Source organism: Ranitomeya imitator, chromosome 3, assembly GCF_032444005.1.
Source record: "Ranitomeya imitator isolate aRanImi1 chromosome 3, aRanImi1.pri, whole genome shotgun sequence".
NCBI classification, from domain to species: Eukaryota; Metazoa; Chordata; class Amphibia; order Anura; family Dendrobatidae; genus Ranitomeya; species Ranitomeya imitator.
Genome location: NC_091284.1, coordinates 732,068,564 through 732,087,757, shown reverse-complemented (window position 1 = coordinate 732,087,757; position 19,194 = coordinate 732,068,564). Strand labels below are relative to the sequence as shown.

General features: G+C 45.2%; 1 protein-coding gene across 1 annotated transcript in view; it reads right to left on the bottom strand.

Moving 5' to 3' along the window:
- Window positions 1-6,153, bottom strand: part of LOC138672315 (aquaporin-2-like) — a 30,666-nt gene extending 24,513 nt beyond the window's left edge. The window contains exon 1 of the mRNA XM_069760262.1: window positions 5,704-6,153. Coding sequence (XP_069616363.1) covers window positions 5,704-6,066 — 363 coding nt within the window. The 5' untranslated portion in view covers window positions 6,067-6,153. The remainder of the gene's footprint in view (window positions 1-5,703) is intronic.
- Window positions 6,154-19,194: the final 13,041 nt, after the last annotated feature.

Here is a 19,194-nt window from a genome sequence, read left to right as displayed (position 1 = left end):
GCTTTGTTGAAAGGTAAATTGCACTTAGTGTTTTGACTCCATGAGAAAAATACTTTGTTATCGATTAAGGGCATGTGCAGATGTTCAGGAATTGGCAGCGCTTTGGACACAGCACATGTCCACTACATGAAAAGCCCTGTCGGCTATTGAACGCAGGTGAATCCGCATGTGTTCATTGAACCGTGCAGATTCAATGTGTCCAATACATTGTACGGGTGAAATTTATCTCGCGTCTCCACAAGATAAATAGACTTGCTGCAGTCTGGAAAGATGCGCCGCATGTCAGTCTCCGCGAGTGATCTGCGGGCATCTGTGCACGCATAGTGGGCATTGGATTTCTTGAATCACATCCACTATGCTGTAACATCTGGAAGCTGCGGGTTGGACACTGCACAAGTACGCAACATCCAACCCGCAGCGTTTACTGATCGTGTGCACCTACCCTAATAGTGTAAAGAGTTGCACCAATTCCAGTTCAGACACTGTCATTGCCCCCATAATAATTGTCATTAATTCACTAGACTGTTTCAGAACCTGCACTCATTGGTGGCTGGTTTGGTCGAACAGCAAGCCTTACAAACGCTATCTAAAAAGGACTCTTCAAATAAATGTACAGGTGGGCCATGTATACGGATACACCTAAATAAAATGGGAATGGTTGGTAATATTAACTTCCTGTTTGTGGCACATTAGTATATGGGAGGGGGAAACTTTTCAAGATGTGTGGTGACCATGACGGCCATTTTGAAGTCGGCCATTTTGGATCCAACTTTATAAATGGCCCACCCAGGTGTGTCCATATAAATGGCCCACACTATATAACACAATCTACAGTCTGTCTTATATTTCTATTATCTTTGAAGGTAACAGTACACCATAATCCCTTAAAATCTTGTACTTAACCTGTTAACCTTTATAGACTATTATTTCCCGGGTAAAGGGCTTTTCGCCTAATTTATCTACTTCGCATCTCTATTCACATCACATGTGCTGTATTGTTTAAAAGAGAATCTGTCAGGAAGATCACCCTCTCTCCTCCAGCTTCAAACCACATAAAGGGGCATGCAGCTCCTTGTAATGTAAAACCATATACACCTTCATATCTTCTATGCTGCATAACCAAGTACTTAGCATTTAAATCATATGCAAATAAGGAGTAACTTGATCTATTCATAACAGAGTGCCTAGGGAACAACTGCCTTCCAAGGCCGTTTCCCCTCCCAACACCAGCCTCTTTAGCTTGATTGATAGCTCACTGCTTTTATGAGGTCAGCCACCAGGCAAGGAAATTATATAGTTAGCTATCACCCAAGCGAAGGGCAATTGCAGACGGTCATATTATAGGTCCAACAAAACATCAGATCACACTCGGACCAATATTATTGGGGCTGCACACGTCTGATTAATCCTCAGAGTCTTTCTGAAGAAGAAAAAATTGCTGCATTCTCGAGTTTGATCCAATATTCGGATCACTCTAAGCCATGCAAGTCAATGAGTGCTTGGAAATTTCCGCGCACTGGCACACTGGAAAAGATGGTGAAATTTTGTTCTCCATCTTCTCCCAGTGTTCTCCGATTCTCTCATCCAAGAGAATTGGATCACACTATGTTGAAACTCTGATCAAAGTTTCATTAGAGTGTCATTTGCATAAGCGGCCTGATTAAATCGGATGAGAGACTCTGTGGCCATCTGCATGAGCCCTAAAGAGGATAATGGTAGATGGGGAAAGAATCTCAGGAGGCAATGGCTCCTTACATTCTCTGTCATGCACAGAGCAGCTCCCTGACCTCCACTGGATGCCGATTATGCCAGAACGTCACAGTACTGGAGGGGAGTATAGGCTGTATTTATTTTATAGGGTGCAATATAGCAATTGAGAAGGGGTTGCTTGAGTAATTGACCACCCCCCCTTTCAGTTCAGCACAAAACTGTGCTCCCAAATCATGGCAAATGTTTTCCTGGCCAAGAAGCTGTCTACAAGCCGTTCATCACCAAACTCAATGTAAAGTGCCATAGCGTATAGTGGAAAGGCTTATTCAATGGAGAAAAATAAAGTATGCCAACATATTGTGTCCTATTGCTTACCAAATGGATAAAGTTACGCTAAGCTAATACATGAACATATTTGTAGGCAAGTGCTCCTAAGGCTACGTTCACACTAGCGTTCGGCTAGTGTGTGTCGCGCTAGCGTCGGGCGACGCAGCGGCGACGCACGCGTCATGCGCCCCTATGTTTAACATGGGGGACGCATGCGTTTTTGCTTGTTGCGTTTTCCGACACGTGCGTCTTTTTTGACGCTAGCGTCGGACCAAGAAAACGCAACAAGTTGCATTTTTCTTGCGTCCGATTTTCGTCAAAAAACGACGCACGCGTCGAAAAACGCGTTTTTCGGTGCGTTGTGCGTCGCGTCGCCGACGCAGCGGCGCACAACGCTAGTGTGAACGTAGCCTTATACAGGGTGGGCCATTTATATGGATACACCTGGGTGGGCCATTTATATGGATACACCTAAATAAAATGGGAATGCTTGGTGATATCAACTTCTTGTTTGCGGCACATTACTATAAGGGAGGGGGAAAACTGTTCAAGATGGGTGACGACTATGGAGGCCATTTTGAAGTCGGCCATTTTGGATCCAACTTTATAAATGGTCCACCCAGGTGTATCCATGTAAATGGCCCACCCTGTATATATGCTGGATGGATATTACAGATGTAATAGAGCCCTACAAATCAATGTTTACATAATTAGAGAAGTTTTCCAATTTCAGAAAACTCCTGTAACTGGCTTTTAATATGTATTAAAAAAAGCAAAATAATCTTTACTTACCCTTCCCGGTCCAGCGATGAGTCCTGTTGTCTATTATTATTATCGCTGTGACAGTGCTGTAACCAATCAGTGATCTCAGCAGCTCGAGCAGGCAGTACAGGCCGCTAAGAGCCTCTGAGCTCACTGATTAGCCGCAGCGCCTTCAATGTGATGTCAACACTGCAGACAATTACATACACTGCGTTTAGCATCTGAGACTCCGCTCTGGACCTGAGAAAGGTGAATAAAGCTTTTTTTTTTAAAAAAAACTGCAGCCAGAGGACAGGGGGTTTCTGAAATCATAAAAACCCTTTAATCTATATAATTATTCAAACAGCTAGTTCTTCATTTTCTTAAAGTATTCATTCACCTTGCTTTGGATAAATATGAATGAATTTCTCGGTATAGAGAAATGTTTGCTTCTTTTCTGTAAAAAGTAGTTCCCATTTTATTTCAGCATTTAACAATGGTCTTTCATCCTCCGCAGCAACATAAGATTTAATTGTGTTGTCTTACAATCCGTGAGATATAATCAGACTGTGCTCTTGGCAATGTTTCTTTTCCATCTTTTATAGTGAAGCTTTTTATTATTTTTTTCTTAGTCTAACAATATTTTCACAGACATTACGTTATGAAGCAAATCACATTATTTCTAACCCCCAGACACACATCAGAGGTACATGGGCTGAGTTTATTAACTAAGCTAAAAATACATTTGTCACATTCTGGTAAAAGCATACAGTGTAATATTCGCTTACACACAGGTTTACTGCTAAATATAAAAAATCTTCACTATTTTATACTGTGAAATATATTTTACATTTGCCTTTTACATACTCAGTTAGACTTCAGACTTGATAAGAATATTGAAAATTGTTCACCGGTCTCTCAACCAATATCAGTCCCTGTAAGCGCTTGTGCTCATAACCCTATTTCTAGTCCAAACGCAATCCGACAAACCATCGGATCGCACTCAGGCCAATTGTTGTATGGGGCCATGTATATGTCCAATTTCTTCCTTGCAGCAAGCTCAATTCGCTTCCAATTATCGAATCGCACTTAGCCATGCAATTTACTGGGTCCATGGAAAACAACTGACTGGACTCAGATGACATCTGAGTGCAGACTGATTTTCACAGACTGACAGAATGGAGGAGATTGTGAATTTCTTTCCATCTTCTCCTCATCCAAAAAATCAGATCACACTCAGATCAAACTCTGATCAGAGTGTGGTTAGCATTATTGGCCCTGTTCTCTCAGATGGGAAAAAATACGTTTGTGTGACCCTAGCCTTGTAGTGTCGTATTTCCTTCATGTAGGGCAACGGAAGCTGAAATAGGGATCGTTATTAACACATCAAACCCCATGTTCAATGCAAATGAAAGAGGGAATTGCACAACGACAGAGTTGCAGTAATATGGCCGATTTTCACAGATTTACTAATCCTTATAGATGTGGACAAACATTTTATCTGATTCAGCAGCCTAACAAAGGTGACTCATAAACCCCAACATATTTGCAGCCCTAAAAACATGCTACCTAAAGAAATGTTATTATTTCTCTAATAAGTAGACAAGTACCTAGTATACACTATTATGCTCCTCATTCTTGGAAAATATGACTACTTTGTGGTTTTGCATTTCTACTCATTTCCCAGACATACATTTTGTTCTAGATGTAGCTTTATATACAAGGCTATACATAGTTTATATAGATAAGATATACTGTATGTACACCAGAATAGCACTCAATGCCCATGCATCCACTCCGAAACAAATTTTTACCAGTGTGTGCCAGTGAATTAGAATAATGTTGGCCGGCCCATTAATTGTGGCATGAACAAACGACCATCTAATGTGTTCCGCTGACCCAATGGCTTTTAGAATGGGGAAAAACAAATTGCCTGTTGGTTTTCAACATGCAAGATACTTTTGCTTTCAGATAATGGAAGGCGTCTGGTAGGGATTTTCTCCATTCCTCCCATTCTGGACAAGTGTATGATTTGACCAATCAAGCATGCCTGTGTGTGGGGGGTCAGGAGAAATAGGCTTCAGCCTAAAAGCTTTTAGCCAACACCTAAATAAAATGTACAGCCAGGTTTAATTAGCCACAAGTGCTCTTCCTAAAATGCATTAATTTGGTCCTCAAGCTCGATCTGCAGCTGCCTGGTGGATTGACACCTATACCATTTATGTAGGTTATTCTAGATGGAGAATGCATTCAGAAACATATATCGTATCCATGGGGTGTCCTTAGACCAGATTTAGCCATACATTCTTTACTAAGTTGGAGGTTCCATCTAACATCACGAAAAACAGAATTTGGACATTCCTGTGACGGAGTTATAGCCTTCAATTATCAAACTAAGTCCAGAACAAGTAACTTTGGACTCTGAGCTTTTTTTAGTCTGTTTCCATCTTTGAAGTTTGAAGCAATAATGCAGTAGACTACTCTACTGTTTATGGCTTCAAAGACCAAAAAAGCTCAAATGGAGTCTAAAATTGCATGTTTTGATGTCTATTTGACAATTGAAGTCTATGGTTCTGTTGTGGGGATTCAGACTAAACACCAGACGGAGTGACAAATTTGTGATCACAGCATGATGTGAGTCAGGCCTTAATATAAGAGTCATAGTTAATTAAATAACAGTATCCAATGTCGCGGGAGCAACATTGAGTCCAAATGATGTGTATGTTATCCGTACATATTAATAAATGAATGTACTACACAAGTCCTATCTACTAAAAGTAATAGAGCCCTTATATATATAAAGGTAAGATTTACCAAAGATGATAAGGTAATAATGACTGCTTTTTCAGCCATAGTCAGATTTGATGATGCTATATTTACCGAACCTTGGTCACCCTAATGTTACAAACCAATAATAAAACTTACCATATTGACTCCAAAGTTACCATGGACTTCTTGCGGGGTGAACTCATACAGTAAAGCAGCTCCAATCACTGCTCCTAACATCTGGGCGCAAACGTAGCAAACAGCACGGAAGAGCGAGATCTGTGATGATACCAGGAAAGCCACAGTCACAGCTGGATTAAGATGGGCACCACTGATGTGCCCTAAGGTTTGAACGAGGGTCCCTATGCCCAGGCCAAAAGTCATGGCGATCTGCAGAACTGTTGGAAGCGCGGACTGCCAATTCATTGCAGAACCGAGGCCAAAAAAGACGAATATGGAAGTACCAATGAGTTCTCCGGCAAATGCCCTTGTGAAGGGCCCAGTGCACATCTCCTTCATCATGGGTGGTTTGGTTAACGTGCAATCAGGGAAGATAAGCTGGCAGTTCCTTTTTCAATTGTTTGTCTTCTTGTGATTTCAATAAATGATAGGTGCACGAATCCAGCACAAATTATATACAAGGCAGGGAGATTGCAGTGCTACAAGGGGTGGCACCCAGTCCTCAGAAAATGATAGTTGCCATCTACTGCAGGCAGAAAAGTTTCCAGCTTCAGGCAGCAGTCGTCACTCCTCTTTTATTAATATGGCTCTTATAACTCACCTCTTCCCCTGCTAGACACAGAAATGAGTATTTACATCCATGTGATCCAGCTACATCCTCTCCTTACTCTATTCTACTATGACTAGGTTTGCAGTGACTGGCAGCCATGGATTTCTCAGAACACCACATTATCCACAGAGTGAATGTTGTTGTTGTTACATGATTCATCCATGTTACTATTGAATTTCCTATTTTATTTTATATGAGACACGAGCTGAGTGAGAGCACGAGCGTGACAATTACAGACAGTTAGAATATGGATCTGACTAATTACTGTCCAATAAGGAAGTAAAGCAATATATACAAATGATCAAGATGTTCTCATACCGTCTGTATTTTGGAAGTGACTTGTATAATCGTAACTGTAAGACAGCTCAATGCTGCCAGTTGATAAATTGGTTCAGTTATAAAACTATTAGGCCATTGAGGTTTACTCATTATATTTGGCCCCCCGCAGGTGCTTTCAAAATAAAAAAATATACCGTAACCTTCATAATAAACTCATGGTTACCGACCCATAAGATAACGAGATTGTAACATAAGCTCTCACTGACTGTGATCCAATTCCAGCAGTTTTTTCCCTTGGATGTGGCTGTCAATATTGACTGTGGCTCTGCAGCAGCTTTTTTACACGGCGCACTTTGTTCACTTTGCGCACTCATTGCTGTCCAGTTGCGGTTTCTTAGCAATGGTTTCTACGCTATCGGACATTAGCTACCGCTACTTCCGTACCTGCGCATTGCACCTTACCGCTGGGTAGTTTGCTGCGTGTACTTCCGGCCGTCGCCTTCTATGACTGGAGGGCGCGCACCGGATGTTACGTCGGCGGCCTGAGCCATATGCCTATTGACATGGCAACTACGGTTTCATCTTGTGCGCCTGCGCATCTCTACAACAGCGGTCTTTCTATTTCCGGTATATCGGCGTTCCATGTGTATTAGTGTGTTGGACTATGTCATACATGTGTTCTGTCTGTGTGTCCCTGCACAGCAGGTATATATTACTAGTTTGATTTTTGCACCTTTTCTATTGGCCCTTGGGGGACATATATACTATAGCTGGTCAGTACCCAACCACCCTTGGACGAAGCATTTCATTGCGAAACGCGCTTTGGGAGTGGTGGGTCCCCAGGAGTACTTCATTGGTAATTATATTGCATTATTATTTCTTTATATACACTTGTATTATTATTATATGATTGTTATTTTTGTGCTTGATTGTACATGGTCACACAGTTTTTGTACACATCACTAGGTTTGAGCGACTTTTATTTTTATAGGGTCGAGTCTCAAAAGTCGGGTCGAGTGAAATCGGCCAATCCTATAGAAAAGTCGGGGTCGGCTGAAACACGAAACCCAATGCAGTGCAATGGGATACTAATGGTTCCCAAGGTCTGAAGGAAAGGAAACTCTCCTTCAGGCCCTGGGATCCATATTAATGTGTAAAATAAAGAATAAAAATAAAAAATAGGGATATACTCAACCTCGGACGCGCCCTGGTTCTAGCCGGCAGCCTTCCTTCCTAAGAATGAGCAAGTGAAGGACCTTTGATGACGTCGCGGCTTGTGATTGGTTACGTGACCGCTCATGTGACCGCTCATGCGACCAATCACAAGCCACGACGTCACCGCAGGTCCTTCACTCGCTCATTCTTAGGAGGGGAGACTGCCGGTTAGAACCAGGGCGCGTCCGAGGGTGAGTATATCAATATTATTTATTTTTATTCTTTAAAATAGGGATATACTCACCCTAGGACGTGCCCTGGTTCTAACCGGCAGCCTTCCTTCCTAAGAATTAGCAAGTGAAGGACCTTCGATGACATCGCGGCTTGTGATTGGTCGCGTGACCGCTCATCTGACAGCTCACGCGACCAATCACAAGCCGCGACGTCACCGCAGGTCCTTCACTCGCTCATTCTTAGGAGGGGAGACTGCCGGTTAGAACCAGGGCGCGTCCGAGGGTGAGTATATCAATATTTTTATTGTTATTCTTTATTTTACACATAAATATTGATCCCGATACCGATTCCCGATATCGCAAAAATATCGGAACTCGGTATCGGAATTCCGATACCCAATAAGAAGATCGCCGACCTCATGGCCGACTCCACACAGGGATCGGGTCGGGTTTCATGAAACCTGACTTTGCCAAAAGTCGGCGACTTCTGAAAATGACCGATCCGTTCCGCTCAACCCTACACATCACTGTTACCTATTTATGTGCCATATTTTGAGGTTACTACCTGGGTTACCCACCTTTTCTTACCTTTGCCTGTGGGTATATACCTTTGTACTAACAAACCCGTTGAAGCACATTGAGTGCGAAACGGCCGTCGTCCACTTTCTCTCCCTGCACCCTCCTGCACGCCTGATGTATTACATGGACATGTAACAATTTCTTCATGTCGATCTAATAAAAACAGCACGATTTCACAACCAAAAAGGGTGAGTGCCGCATTTCTTTCATTTTTTTGCATCATAGACTTTATGCTATTAATGCTGAGCATCTCGATCCCTGTTAAAGTGGAGTCACGTGTGTCCAAGTTCTCGAGTTGGTCTACAATTTTGGAACCAATTTTTTTTTCCTAGGGAGTTATAAGGGTAAAAAGTTGACAAGAAATTTCTCATTTTTACAACACCATTTTTTGTTTAGGGACAACATCACATTTGAAGTCATTTTGATAGAAAATACCCGAGTGTGACACCATTATAAAAACTGCACCCCTCAAGGTGCTCAAAACCACATTCAAGAAGTGTTTTGGAATGTTTAAAAAAAATGAACATTTAACTTTTTTTCACAAAAAATGTACTTCTGATCCAACAACAGAGGAAATTGGACCCCAAACATTGTTGTGCAATTTGTCCTGAGTGCGCTAATACCCCATATGTGGCTGTAAACCAGCGGTTGGGCTCATGGCAGAGCTCAGAAGGGAAGAAGAGCCATTTGACTAATCAATTCAAAATTGGCTGGAATTGAGATCGGACACAATTTCATGTTTGAAAAGCCCCCGATGTGACTAAACATTAAAATCCCCAAGTGACACCATTTTGGAAAGTAGACCCCCTAGGGAACTTATCTAGATATGTGGTGAGCACTTTGAACCCCCAAGTGCTTCACAGAAGTTTATAATGTAGAGCAGTAAAAATAAAAAATCTTATTTTTTTCACAAAAATGATTTTTTGCCCCCAATTTTTTATTTTCCCAAGGGTAACAGGAGAAATTGGACCCCAAAAGTTGTTGTACAATTTGTCCTGAGTACGCTGATACCCCATATGTGGGGTAAACAACTGTTTGGGGGCATGGCAGAGCTCAGAAGGGAAGAAGCGCCATTTGACTTTTCAACGCAAAATTGGCTGGAATTGAGATGGGACCCCATGTCTCGTTTGGAGAGCCCCTGATGTGCCTAAACATTGAAATCCCCAACAAGTAGCACCATTTTGGAAAGTAGACCCCCTAAGGAACTTATCTATATGTGTGGTGAGTAGGGTTGAGCGAAACGGATCGGTCATTTTCATAAGTAGCCGACTTTTGGCAAAGTCGGGTTTCATGAAACCCGACCCGATCCCTGTGTGGGGTCGGCCATGCGGTACGTGACCTTCGCGCCAAAGTCGCGTTTCATATGACGCATTCAGCGCCATTTCTCAGCCAATGAAGGAGGACGCAGAGTGTGGGCAGCGTGATGACATGGTTCTCGATCTCCACCATCTTAGAGAAGGGCATGGCAGTGATTGGCTTGCTTTCTGTGGCGTCACAGGGGCTATAAAGGGGCGTGCACGCCGACCACCATCTTACTGCTGCTGATCTGAGCATAGGGAGAGGTTGCTGCCACTTCGTCAGAAGCAGGGATAGCGTTAGGCAGGGTACATTAACCCCCAAACCGCTTGTGCTGTAGCGATTTCCACTGTCCAACACCACCTTTTCCTTGCAGGGACAGTGGAAGCTAGATTTCAGTGCATCAGCTCTGTAGCTTATAAGGCTGCCTTATAAAGGTACCTTCACACTGACTAACTTAACAACGATATTGCTAGCGATCCGTGACGTTGCAGCGTCCTGGATGGCGATATCGTTGTGTTTGACACGCAGCAGCGATCTGGATCCTGCTGTGACATCGTTGGTCGGAGCAGAAAGGCCAGAACTTTATTTCGTCGCTGGATCTCCCGCGTGTGTGACGCCGATTCAGCGATGTCTTCAGTGGTAACCAGGGTAAACATCGGGTTACTAAGCGCAGGGCCGCGCTTAGTAAACCGATGTTTACCATGGTTACCAGTGTAAATGTAAAAAAACCAAACACTACATACTTACATTCCGGTGTCTGTCGCATCCCCCGGCGTTCTGCTTCCCTGCACTGTGAGCGCCGGCCGCCCGTAAAGCACAGCGGTGACGTCACCGCTCTGCTTTATGGCTGGCGCTCACACAGTGCAGGGAAGCAGAACGCCGGGAGACAGACACCGGAATGTAAGTAGTGTTTTTTTTTTTTACATTTACACTGGTAACCAGGGTAAACATTGGGTTACTAAACGCGGCCCTGCGCTTAGTAACCCGATGTTTACCCTGGTTACCCGGGGACTTCGGCATCGTTGGTCGCTGGAGAGCTGTCTGTGTGACAGCTCTCCAGCGACTATACAGCGACGCTGCAGCGATCGGCATCGTTGTCTAGATCGCTGCAGCGTCGCTAAATGTGACGGTACCTTTAGGCTCCCTTATAGCTGCATTGCTGTTTGTACGCCGCTGTGCAAACCAACTGCTTTTTTCAAAGCACAATTCCTGTTGTTCCTTCCTTTCTGCACAGCTATCTTGTTTGTTTGTCCACACTTTTGTGTGCAGCAGTCCACTCCTTTTATTGCTGCCTGCCATACTTTTCTGAGATTACTGTAGGGAGATAGTAATTGTAGTACAGTCCCTTTTTTTTATATATATATATCTTCAAGCCACTTTCTGCCCCTGAAACTGTGTAGTGTGAAACAGTGGGCCTGTATTTTTCTGCACTGTCCCACACCTAAAAAGGGAGATTTATATTGCCAATCAGTGCATCAGTCATTTTGTGCCACAGAAACAATACTGTAAAACAGTGGGCGAGATTTATTCTCTAGTCTTCCATATAAAAACAAAAAGGGGAGATTAATATTGGCAAATCTGTGCATCTGTGCCAGTCCAGTCTGTGGTATCGGTCTATCATTTTGTGCCACTGAAACACAACTGTAAAACTGTGGGCCAGATTGATTCACTAGTCTCCCATCCCCCCCCCCCCCCCCAAAAAAAAAAGAGGAGATTAATATTGGCAAATCTGTGCATCTGCGTCAATCCTGTTAGTGGCATATCTGTCAGCCACTGTCTGCCACTGAAACACTACTGTAAAACTGTGGGCCAGATTGATTCACTAGTCTCCCATCCCAAAAAAAAGAAGGGGAGATTAATATTGGCAAAACTGTGTACTGTAATACAGTGGGCCTGATTTTCACAGCACACTCACACACCTATGAAGGGAGATTTAAATTCACAACAATTTTGCGTCCACCTTGTAACTGGTTTTACAATACCAAATAACATTTGTAAGTTTGGTTACATATTTCCAAGAATGAGGAAGTCTGGTGGAAGAGGTCGTGGCTGTGGGCGGTCATTGCCAGCTGGTAATGATGGTAGTGGTGGTGGAGCATCAAGTGGTCGTGGGACAAGCAATATAGCACCTAAGTCTCGAGTTGTTCAGCCACCGTCATCGTCTGGCAACACAAGGCCTCGAGCGCTCCCTTTTCTGGGAGTAGGAAAACTGCTTTTAAAGCCGGAGCAGCAGGAACAAGTTTTGGCTTTCCTTGCTGACTCTGCCTCTAGCTCTTTTGCCTCCTCTTCGGAAACTGCAAAATGTAAAAGCAGCGTGTCGACAGTAGATGTTCCTGGTCAGGGACAAGTCGCTTCCTTGCGTTCTTCACCCAGAACAACAGAGAAGGATGCGTCAGGCGACACAACGGGTTACTCCATGGAGCTCTTTACATATACCGTTCCTGGGTTAGAAAGGGAAATTGTTAACAGGTCATGCCCATTACAAGATGAATCGGACATGGAGTGCACAGATGCACAGCCACAGCCAGATTCTTATGCTGTTCCTTTGACTCAGATCACAACATTGCCCTCGCAGTGTACTGATCCAGAATCTGACCCAGATGAGACTATGGAGCCCCGTCACGAATGCTATAGCACCGGCTTACACGGTGACACAGAGGAAGGTGCACAGGACATAGAAGAGGAGGTCATAGATGACCCAGTTGTTGACCCCCATTGGCAGCCATTGGGGAACAGGGTGCAGCCGGCAGTAGCTCCGAGGCGGAGGAGGAGGAGCCGCAGCAGGCATCAACATCGCCACAGGTTCCATCTGGCAGGCCCGTATCTGGCCAAAAACGTGTAGCTAAACCAAAACTAGTTGTAGGACAGCGTGGCCATCTGGTTAAAGTAGCTCAGAGTGCAATGCCTGAAAACGTATCCAATAGTAGGAAGAGTGCAGTCTAGCATTTTTTTAACCAACATCCAAATGATCAGTGCAAAGTAATCTGTAAGAAATGCTCAAGGACTTTCAGCAGAGGTCAGAATGTTAAAAGTCTAAATACAAGTTGCATGCGTAGACATTTAAACACCATGCACTTGCAAGCCTGAACTAACTACCAAACGTCCCTTAACGTTGTTGCACCCTCTCACAATGAAGCTAGTCAGCAACACTACATCCCTTCCCTCACTGTAAGCCCAACGTTTACCACACCACCTGCAGCAAATGTGGAGGTTTCGTCGCCAAGCCAAAGCAGTCAGGGAATCACCAGGTTCTTGGTAGGAAACACTGTATATAGAGCAACAGCAAGAACACCATCACCAACCCTCTCTCAGTCTGCCATGTCCACCAGCACCCCCACTAGTCCACCATATGCAGCTCTCCAGTCCAGCTCACCCTACAAGAGACTATCGTTAGGAAAAGGAAGTACTCATCCTCTCATCTGCGTACACAGGGTTTGAACGCCCACATTGCTAGACTAATCTTGTTAGAGATGATGCCCTACCGGTTAGTTGAAAGCGATGCTTTCAAAGCCCTGATGGACTATGCTGTACCATGCTACGAGCTACCCAGTCGACACTTTTCAAGAAAAGCCATCCCAGCCCTCCACCAGCATGTAAAAGACCGCATTGTCCATGCACTTAGGCAATCTGTGAGTCGAAAGGTGCACCTGACAACAGATGCATGGACCAGTAGGCATGGCCAGGAGCGTTACATGTCTATCACTGCACACTGGGTTAATGTGGTGGATGCCAGGTCCACAGGGGACAGCAATATTGGGACAGTTCTGCAAAGCCCACGGTCTAGGAAACAGTTGGCTGTAGGTGTTGGCCCCCCCTCCTCCTCCTCTTCATCCTCCAGCAGAAGCGACAGCTCGTCCACAGACCACAGTCGCACGACCACACCATCCGCTGCTGCCACTGTTGCACATGAGGTGTCCCATTATGGAACAGCTAGTGGCAAGCGTCAGCAGGCTGTATTGACAATGAAGTGTTTGGGCGACAACAGACACACTGCGGAAGTTCTGTCCGAGTTCTTGCAGCAAGAAACTCAGTCATGGCTGGGCAGTGTACATCTTGAGGCAGGCAAGGTAGTGAGTGATAACGGAAGGAATTTTATGGCTGCCATAGCCCTTTCACAACTGAAACACATTCCTTGCCTGGCTCACACCTTAAACCTGGTGGTGCAGTGCTTCCTGAAAAGTTATCCGGGGTTACCCGACCTGCTCCTGAAGGTGCGCAGACTTTGCTCGCACATCCGCCGTTCGCCCGTACACTCCAGCCGTATGCAGAACCATCAGCGGTCTTTGAACCTTCCCCAGCATCGCCTAATCATCGACGTTGCAACAAGGTGAAACTCCACACTGCACATGCTTCAGAAACTGTGCGAACAGAGGTGTGCTGTTATGTATTTGTGGGAGGATACACATACACGGGCAGGCAGTTGGATGGCAGACATGGAGTTGTCAGGTGTGCAGTGGTCGAAGCTACAAGACCTCTGTCAAGTCCTTCAGTGTTTTGAGGAATGCACATGGCTGGTTAGTGCAGACAATGCCATAACAAGCATGAGCATCCCCCTAATGCGTCTGCTGATACAAAGTTTGACACACATAAAGGAGCAGGCGTCTGCAGCTGAGGATGATGGAAGCCATGATGACAGTCAGCCATTGTCTGGTCTGGGAAGTCTACTGGATGAGGTGGCGGGCGAAGAGGAGGAGGATGATGGGGATGAATATTTTTTGGATGAGGAAGCTTCTCAGGGGGCAATAGAAACTGGAGGCATTGCAAGGCCAGGTTCAGGTTTTTTGAGGGAGGCAAGTGATGTTGATTTGCCCGAAAGTGCTCCTCAACCCAGCACAAGCAGTGAATTGACAATTGGAACATTGGCGCACATGGCGGATTATGCCTTGCGTATCCAAAAAAGGGACCCCCGCATTATAAAAATGATGACCGATGACGATTACTGGTTGGCCTGCCTCCTAGATCCACGCTATAAGGGGAAACTGCAAAACATCATGCCACATGAGAACCTTGAACACATATTGGCAACCAAACAAGCAACTCTTGTTGACCGTTTGATTCAGGCATTCCCAGCACACAGCGCTGGTGATGGTTCTCACGCGAGCTGCAGGGGGCAACAGGGCAGAGGTGTTAGAGTTGCACAAATCAGAAGTGGCGTTGGACAGAGGGGTTTTCTGACCAGGTTGTGGAGTGATTTCGCAATGACCGCAGACAGGACAGGTACTGCAGCATCAATTCAAAGTTACAGGAGACAACATTTGTCCAGTATGGTTACAAACTATTTTTCATCCCTTATCGATGTTCTCCCTCAACCGTCATTCCCATTTGATTACTGGGCATCAAAATTAGACACCTGGCCAGAATTGGCAGAATATGCATTGCAGGAGCTTGCTTGCCCAGCAGCTAGTGTCCTATCAGAAAGAGTATTCAGTGCTGCTGGTTCAATACTGACCGAAAAAAGGACTCGTCTGGCTACCCAAAATGTTGATGATCTAACCTTCATTAAAATGAACCACTCATGGATTTCTAATTATTTTGCCCCACCTTTCCCCGCTTACACATAGCTTTCCTTTAAAAAGGTCTTGCTTTTGGATTGGTCTTACTGAGAGTTCCAATTTCTCCATTTGCAGCTGCTGTATGTCCAACATACGACATGTTTACACCTCCCTAAATGGGCTGACTCCCCCCATGGGGCCGTGGTCTCGCCACTTGGTGAAAGCACCCGTGAGAGTGCCTTTTTTTCTGAAGAGGTGGGTGTGCCAACTTTTGGTCGAAGGCACTGGCACCGGGTCCCTCATAGTACAATGAAGTGTCTCTGGCGGTGGTGTCGCACACCCAACGTCAGACACACCGTTGTAACATGAGGGGCCTTGGGCCAGTACCGCCGGGCATGAGAGAGTGCCCCCCACTCCCCAGGTCAAACTGTGCTCTACCACTTGCAAAATTATCTGTCACTGCTCCACCACTGTTTAGTCTATCCGGTGAAATCCTTCAATGCCTGGCACTGACAATACCAATTTGCTGACATGTATGATGCTACTTAAAATATTCAGTGGCCCTGTCCTACATTTACACCAGTAAATACTTTGCGCAAAATAACAATGTCTGAAAGTCAGCAGAGGAGCCCACCCCTGTACCTAAGTATGCCACCCTTTTTTTTTTGGTTTTGTTTTTTTGCGAGACATTAACATCTATATATTCTTTTGGAGTACTAACTGTGTCAGACACTCCTTCCAATTGTCCTCCACTGACCACACCAATGCTGCCTGTGTACCCCAGGAACCTACTTAAAAGTGCATAGAGCCACCTTTTTATTATTTTAGGCCTACTAAGTCTGTCTGTGGTCCCTCCTTCCAATAGTCCTCCGCTGACCACACCAATGCTGCCTGTGTACCCCTGGATCCTATTCAACCCCTTAATCCCATATGACGTACTATCCCGTCGAGGTGGGGTGGGCCTTAATTCCCACCAACGGGATAGTACGTCATAGCGATCGGCCGCGCTCACGGGGGGAGCGCGGCCGATCGCGGACAGGTGTCAGCTGCCTATCGCAGCTGACATCCGGCACTATGTGCCAGGAGCGGTCACGGACCGCTCCCGGCACATTAACCCCCGGCACACCGCAATCAAAGATGATCGCGGTGTGCCGGCAGTGCAGGGAAGCATCGGGCAGGGAGGGGGCTCCCTGCGGGCTTCCCTGAGACGATCGGTACACAGTGATGTACTCACCGTGTACCGAGCGCCTTCTCCCTGCAGTACCCGAATCCAAAATGGCTGCGGGGCTGCATCCGGGTCCTGCAGGGAGCACTTCCGGGTCAGGAGCAGGCTGCAGCTCTAATCCTGACCGGCTGTTTGTCAGATCACCGATCTGACAGAGTGCTGTGCACACTGTCAGATCAGTGATCTGTGATGTCCCCCCCTGGGACAAAGTGAAAGAGTAAAAAAAAAAAATTCCACACGTGTAAAAAAAAAAAAAAATTCCTAAATAAAGAAGAAAAAAAAAATATTATTCCCATAAATACATTTCTTTATCTAAAAAAAACAAAAAAAACAATAAAAGTACACATATTTAGTATCGCCGCGTCCGTAACAACCCAACCTATAAAACTGTCCCACTAGTTAACCCCTTCAGTGAACACCGTAAGTAAAAAAAAAAAAAAAAACGAGTCACAAAACAACGCTTTATTATCATACCACCGAACAAAAAGTGGAATAACACGCGACTAGAGTTGAGCGACCTTGACCTTTTTAGAGTCAAGCCGGGTTTCGCGAAACCCGACTATCTCAAAAGTCGGGTCGAGTGAAATCGCCCGATTATGACGTAAAGTCGGGATCGACCGAAACACGAAACCCAATGCAAGTCAATGGGGCAGCATAGTCGGCAGTGAGTGGGGGCCAGGAAAACACCTAGAGTGCCCATTTTAATGTCAAAACCATCCATTCTTCTTAATGAAGCTTGTCAAGCGTAATTTACCTTATAATAATTGGAAGGCATTTGAAATTGGGGGTCATTTGGCTAAAGTTGTGGTGGGTAGGGCTGGTTCAAATAATTAGTGGGCCCAGGAAATCTGGACCATGTCACGGCAGTGGAGCAGGGAGAGGTAAGTATTTCAACTTTGCAAGTGCTGTGAACCTGAGCAAGCAGGGGGGGCCCACTCGTTGGCATTGGCACTGGCACAGGGCCCCTCAAAGTACAGCGGTGTGTTTGCACGGCGGGGGCGCCTCCCACCGGCAGCAACACTTTTGCGTACCATGAGAGGCCCTGTGCCAGTGACGTCGCCAACTAGTATTCCTCCCCCCACCTGATGAAGGAACCTGCACTTTCATCTGCACCTTCCTGTTTGTCCCCGTGTAAGGTGGTATGGTATGCGGGAAGGGGGACCTGACTTTCAGCAGGGTCACAATCTTGCAGTGTAGCGTGCACGGGAAATGTTGCGTTATGGGTCAATGTACCAGCAGACTCATATATCACTGGCTGGGCAATGGGCAGGATGAGGAGGAAACACAGATATATGCCCAAAGAATAAAGTGGGCTAAATGCAGTTCAAAATTGGTAACACAGGACTAATCAGGGGGCATTGCAGTGGAGGACAACTGGAATGAGAGGCTGACACAGAGAGTAGGCCCAAATCAGTAAGTAGTCGAAATGCAGTTCAAAATTGGCAACAGTAGTAAACAGGCGGCACAGCTTTGTTCAGTGGAGGAGAACAGCAAGGAGTGGCAGACACCGATAGTAGGCCCCAACCCAACTAGTAGGCCAAATGCAGTCTAACATTAACAACTACTTAACGAGCGCCTGAAAACGGAATTTCAGGACAGGAAACCAGGAGAATAGCAAGGAGCGGCAGACACCGATAGTAGGCCCCAAACCAACTAGTACGCCAAATGCAGTTGTTCCGTTTAACCACAATTTAATGAGAGCCTGAAGATAGAAGTTCAGGAAAGGCAACCTGGAGAACACCTTGGAGTGGAACACACCATCTCTCTACACCCCATACCCAATTTGTAGGCCTAATGCAGCGTAGTTTCCAACAACTACTAAACGAGAGCCGGAAGATCGAAGCAATGGAGAGGAAACCTGGGGAACACCTTGGAGTGTAACACACCATCTCTCTACACCCCATACCCAATTTGTAGGCCTAATGCAGCGTAGTTTCCAACAACTACTAAACGAGAGCCGGAAGATCGAAGCAATGGAGAGGAAACCTGGGGAACACCTTGGAGTGGAACACACCATCTCTCTACAGTGGAACACACCATCTCTCTACACCCCATACCCAATTTGTAGGCCTAATGCAGCGTAGTTTCCAACAACTACTAAACGAGAGCCGGAAGATCGAAGCTCAGGAAAGGCAACCTGGGGAACACCTTGGAGTGTAACAAACCCTCTCTCTACACCACGGAAGGGCTGATTCTTAGGAAGGAAGGCTGTCGGAAAGAAGCAGGGCGGGTCCGAGGATGATTATATTCTTATTAGGTATATACTCACCCTCGGACGCGCCCTGCTTCTTTATTTGTAATGAATGTTTATTTGCAATGTGGTTTTGACTTACTCTCTTTATTTGGTAAATAATGATTTTATTATTTTCATTGTTTTGCATCTTCTTGGCAATAATATAAAGAAGACGCGACAGGACAACACTCGGTGGATGCCATATCTGTGTTTAAAATTGAAAAAACCTTTCAGTTAACTACTTGCAGGAGAAAGTTATTGTAGCTGGTGGCCATTTTTAGTACTGTACCAGATTTTTGTTGTATGTGTTTGTTTTTAATGTTAAAATGTCTGCATTTGATATCTCTCCAGTATTTTCTTTTTTA